Source organism: Sinocyclocheilus rhinocerous, unplaced genomic scaffold (genome assembly GCF_001515625.1).
Source record: "Sinocyclocheilus rhinocerous isolate Xijiao unplaced genomic scaffold, SAMN03320098_v1.1 scaffold831, whole genome shotgun sequence".
NCBI classification, from domain to species: Eukaryota; Metazoa; Chordata; class Actinopteri; order Cypriniformes; family Cyprinidae; genus Sinocyclocheilus; species Sinocyclocheilus rhinocerous.
The window spans coordinates 1,271,172-1,277,095 of record NW_015641020.1 but is presented as its reverse complement, the minus strand read 5'-3'; the positions used below and the strand labels follow the sequence as shown (position 1 = coordinate 1,277,095).

The window sequence follows — 5,924 nt, the reverse complement described above, 5'->3', positions numbered from 1 at the left end:
GGTTTCCATGGTTTAACTTTTTTAACTTTTTTTTTTTTTTTTTTTTTTTTTTTTGTGTGGTGGAAATTGGCTTCCATAGTATGGGGTTGGGAGTAATAGACCAAGTTTTTCACTATGTAACCTACATTATTGACATTTAAAACAGAGGAAACCTTCTGAATGTCATGCATTATTCATATTTATTTTTTATTATTTAGGACAAGGTGCAACACTTTTAGCCCAAAATTTTAGCCCATGTTGTATTTTTTCCGTTCTTTTTGTCTCTTCAGTTGTATGATACAGCAAACAAGTATCACATCTACCACAGTCTGGCATTGTTAGGAGCTGCTCGCTGTAGAAAACCTGCTCTGGTAAACGCCTCTCATCATCATTCTTACATTAACAAACATTTTCAGCTGAAATCGGAGTTATGATAACTACAATGATAAATTATATTGTTAAAATTTAGGCTGATTTCAGGTAAATCCAGTCACCTAGCCTAAATGTCTCAAAGTGTCCCAAATGTATCTGAATTAATTTTTGTTACATTATAACCCTTATGTCTACTATATACCTGTCAAATATATGATCCACATATGCACAGATTCCTTTTTGCATGAGCAATTTATGATATATTAATGCAGAACAGAACATTTTTATTCACAAACATGTCTGTATTTGTACAAATCGCTGCACAATCATTTAATCCAGAATTCCACAGACTCAAATTGAAAGGCATTTGTTTGTGGTTAGTAAGATACATGTATAAAATGTATGCAGTGCATGGATAATTGTGCGTGCATCTATTAATCAATTTGAGTCTAATATCATCCCATACTTTCTCTCCTGGGCAGGATTCAGACGCAGCGAAGCGAGTGATTACCAGAGAGAGGTGAGTATATTTGGCTATTTATGTTCTGTTGCTGTGTCACTCTGATCATCTTGACGAAATTATTATCTAAAAACTGGTTTGTTTTGTACACAGAGAGGACCTTTGTATGGAAGTCAGTTTCCACCAAATTACAGTAGAAAAAAAATGCTTTGATACATCATAATTATGACATGAAAAGTCAAAACTCTGAAAGAATGTTTGTCATAATTATGACAGACATTTTTACTGTCATAATTATTAGTCAAAATGTCGCCCCTTTATCTTAGTTATCATAATTTCGACGTTTATGTCATAATTGTGACTTTTTATGTCATGATTATAACTTTTTTTTATCTCATAGTTATGATGACTTATCTCATAATGTCAATTTTTTACTTAATTATATATATATATATATATTCTTTTTGTCTCTTCAGTTGTATGATACAGCAAACAAGTATCACATCTACCACAGTCTGGCATTGTTAGGAGCTGCTCGCTGTAGAAAACCTGCTCTGGTAAACGCCTCTCATCATCATTCTTACATTAACAAACATTTTCAGCTGAAATCGGAGTTATGATAACTACAATGATAAATTATATTGTTAAAATTTAGGCTGATTTCAGGTAAATCCAGTCACCTAGCCTAAATGTCTCAAAGTGTCCCAAATGTATCTGAATTAATTTTTGTTACATTATAACCCTTATGTCTACTATATACCTGTCAAATATATGGCTGTTTGCGATATTTTATTGTGATTGGTCAGTGGCAATATTCTGTGATGTAATATTGTCTAATTATTCCAAATTGTATAAATTAGCAGTTGTCCCAGGCAACCGATTTCCTAATAGCAGTGTTATATGTCTCTCTGTTTTCTATCCCTCTGTGGTCTTTTGTTTCTCGCATTATTAAATAGTAGATCATTCAAATCAATATATCATGTCTATTTAATCATTTATTTGCTAAGTAGCCTTGTAAAAAGCAGGATAATGCGCTGTCAGCCTCTCATCATAAAATAAATCCTTTTAGGTATGTGGGTGATACAAGCCCCCTGCACTTTGTGCATTGTTAAACAGTAATCTGTCTGTGATAATGAATTATAATGTCATTGTGATAATGTCACTGCAAACCCGTATGCTGTTACATTTTCTGTGAAACAAAAAAAATTAATAATTTCATTACAATTCGTGGATTCTTTAAAATGGCCTTCAGAAGAAAAATATGCTTTCACCACCTATAATGGTTTAGTTACGGTATGTGGACCATGGTTGCATTTGAAATCGCATATTCTCTGAGTAGGTACTTCTAAAGTAAGTAATTACTCCACAACTGCTAAAAAAAATTTCTATATGGTATGAATGTGTGTAGTGTGAATGTAATCCGAACGTACTATTTTACTATATATTTATATATTACGGAATACATTATATATTATAATATATAATATTATATCACCCGCCAGCATCAGTTGAGTCACTTTACTGCCATTCAGAAATCTTTTCCCATGGCCTCGTGAGTCATGGGATAGTAAAGTGTCCATCGGAGGTGTACTTCAGAATCTCACCAGAACGAGTTATTTTTCGGGGTAATTTTTGAGGGTATTTTTCGCCTACTGTTTTGGGAATACTGTGAATTTGGACATACAACTCTTTTCACAAACTGTTAGTCGCCTACTGTATAGTGAAGTATGTGATTTCAGATGCAGCCCATGTTAATCTGCCACTCTTTTGGGTTGAATGTCAGTAACGTCATCAAATGTCACTGATTTGTGACAGTGTCTAATGACTGAACATCACTGATATCAAACCTGACACCTGGAACCCTATTTAATTTATTTCCATGTCTGCATGTATTATCAATCTATCCTGTTTTATCAATTTCCACGTCTAAATTCACACAACAAACCCATTCTTCTTTTAATCATTGTCAGATTGAATAACATGCTAAGTGAATGAATAGAGTAGTAAAAGAATGATACTCATTATGCTCTATTTTACTTGATGACCTCCATAGGAGGAACAGAATGTCTGTTGGTTTGGAATTAACTGAATAAAGCACCAAAGCTTAAGTAGAGTTTATATTGAGAACTGAATGACTTCGATAAGGAACAAATCAGTTGCAATCACATAAATTAACGCGCTACTTATTTTTTCGTTAAGGCAGGTGCAGTCCTCCTCGCTGGCATGGGTTGCTTTTGTGGTCCCCTCTACCACCAGGCCTTAACCAATGACCCTAGCTTCAGCAAGCTGGCGCCAATTGGAGGCTCATTGCTCATCGTTGGCTGGGCTGCGATGGCTCTTTGAAATTTGACCCCATTTGGCAGACCTTGACCTTGACCCTGTGATTTTAACATTCTCAGAGATTGTTCCGTTTTGTCATTTAAACAAGAAAAGAAGAACCACAGGGTGGATGAAGAAGAGAGGGGTGGAGAATTTCACATTTTATCTAACCCCATTTTCAGTCATGTCTGGAAAGTGATGATAAGGCTTTGGGATCAAACATAATTCTTTTTTTTCCACACTGTCACAGGCATCTTTATTTTGTCAGCATAGGAAAAAAAAAACTTTTGAGAAGCTTTCCTTTATGGCTTATTGCCGAGAGTGAATGAGTCACACTCTGGGTTTGTTCATGTTTTGAAAGTGTATGTACGTACTTTTCCTTTGTTTGAAAAAATAAAGCTGTCTGCGAGGTTGATTGCCAGTTTGACCTTTTGATGTTGGAGGAAATATCTCTCTGAACGACTCTCCCAGGTCAACGATCTAAATAGCCTTCAGGCTTTTATCCTGTAAGTATGACAGTACAAAGCATTCCATTAAAGGCAAACTCACTTTTAGCGCTTCTAGTGTCCAAACTTATCTTTATTCAAATGAAAAGTGAAATCCAATGAGGTTCTAATTCCAGGGCCTGTGTCTGTCGGCACATAGCTGGATTGGGGACCTTTGGAAATTGCTTTATAAATCCTCAGGTCAATTTGCAAGGGCAGCTTCATAAGCCAACTCTATTGAGGCGAGAGGCTTCTATTGACGCCGCATGTCCCAATAAGGTGATCACACCACTCGTAAAACTCTCATTAACTCGGGCTATTAGCAGAGCCGTGCAAATCAGGGCAAGGCAATCAAACCACTTCAGTCCCCTCCTCACCATGCTGATGGAAGAATAAGAAATTTCTCAGTGCTTTTAGAAAGAAAGACATTCATATTGGAAGGACTGATCAGTATAAAGGCATTTTCAGTTATGGATGTATAATTAGGTATGATTATGGTGTCTGTATGGCACCAAACTGAAGCCTGTTTTGAAAAGTTTCTTCCTTGTTTCCTCTTCCTCTTCCCTGACATTTCAATAGTGCTGGGAATTCCACCAGTCGCTCATTCCTGAAGTCAGATCAGGGTCTCCTCGTTAAATCCATAAAGGCCTATCGCGCTCTGCTTCATGAGGCCGTGTTAAGTGTCTCCTCCCTGGCTCTGTCTGGATAGTAAAAATCCAGCCAGTAAAAATCGATGTTTAAAGCAACCAATACATTGCAGTGGCCCTGTGGTCATTCGGTCATTAAATTCTCATCGCGCTTGAATGATCTTTCTGTGTTTGAACCAGCATCTAAGGGGCAGCACTATGGGCAAGCAACTTTTAGCTTGGTTTTGCTTCAATTGGGTAAGAAGCGGTCAGTGGCAGTATTGTTAATTGCTACTCATGGGAGCTTAAGTCTCTCTTTGTTGGCATTCATGTGGCTTAACTTCCTCCCCTGAACACCAACTGACATTTTGCATTTACCCTCAGTGCAAGTTCATTTCCCAGTCTGATTTAGTGCGACCCCGGTTGTTGAAAGCGGCGTTGTCTGAAGGTGTGGGAGGTTAGATTTTTTTTTTACTTTGAATGAAATGCCCACACACACTGATATTACTCAAACCCTCTCTTTCCCGCTCCCTTTTTTTTTGAGGTGCAATCATAGCAACACATCCCACAGAAGATTACTAAAACAATTTCAACATGCCAGTCTCTTTTCAACCCCTGCACCAAAATGTGCTGCTTCAAAAGCTGTCACTAAACATTCTTCAATGTTAAAATCTCATTTGAACTGCTGTCCAGCCTTTTTTGGGCCATAAACATGACCACTGCATTTTTGTGTGAGAGGCAAGTGGATTGTGTTAGTACAAAAGCTTGATTAAAGAATAGAATACAGAAGAGTTTTGTATTATAAATGAAGATATAATTATATGTGCATTAGATTACAGGGTTCAGTCGTTAATTAGAAGGTGTAGAGAGAATGATACTGCGGAAGTGAAGAATTAAAAGCACTTCGCTGTCTTTGGCCTCCGCCATTTCTTCTACGGCATCAATTATCTGCGCTGTAAGCCTCTCAGATGCTGCTTCAAAGGGGAGGTATTTCAAGGTGACACCACAGCAGAGGGGGTTGGAATGGGACGGGGAGAGCTGGCGAGGGTTTTGAAAATCTTTTGATCACTTTTCACCTCCTGGAAAAAAAGTATTCGAGCCAAGGAGAGGAGGAGTTTAAAAGCTGTCAGGGGAGTATTTGACTGGAGTCCATGATGTCTGTCTTTTAAAAGCTTGTGTCCTCAAAGAGTTGCGGTTCTCAGACCTCTTCATGTTGCAGACCAGATCACCAAAACAAAAAATGCCGACCACCTAAAACTCCAAATTTGGGGAAAACATTCAGCTACCTCAAAACAATCGCATACATTTTTTAAGTGCACAAGTTATACTTAGTTTACTCATTAATCAAATAATTGCAGTTAATCTCATGTATTTATACTTGCATTGTGTTGAAAGCCTTTACCTTTTAACAGAAGTAAAAACAAATCCGCATTCAGTTTTATGAAAAATAATGTTATGAAAACGTTGTATCTTTCCAGGGAGTTTCTCCTCACGATCACCTTTCTCTTGCTCTCTGAAGATTCCAAGACTGTATTAAAGCTGCTTTTGAACAATATTTGTTATGAAAATCCCATAAAGATACAACTGTTCAATTTTTAAAAAAATGTTTTTATTTATTTTTTTAAGTCGTCTCATATTGTCGCCAAGGCTGCATTGATTAAAAATACTATTAACACTTTTTTA

General features: G+C 36.9%; 1 protein-coding gene across 2 annotated transcripts in view; it reads left to right on the top strand.

The window, feature by feature from the left end:
- The window catches only part of tmem256 (transmembrane protein 256), a 5,094-nt gene extending 1,424 nt beyond the window's left edge, over positions 1-3,670 (top strand). The window contains exons 1-3 of one of the 2 annotated variants that reach the window (XR_001641530.1): positions 818-871; positions 1,288-1,368; positions 3,011-3,087. Coding sequence is in view for 1 of the 2 variants with exons in the window: in XM_016570292.1 (XP_016425778.1) it covers positions 270-350; positions 3,011-3,154 (225 nt within the window). In the remaining variant the exon portion in view is untranslated. Of the gene's footprint in view, positions 1-269; positions 351-817; positions 872-1,287; positions 1,369-3,010 lie in introns of those variants that run through there. The other variant, XM_016570292.1, reaches the window with a different exon arrangement.
- Positions 3,671-5,924: the final 2,254 nt, after the last annotated feature.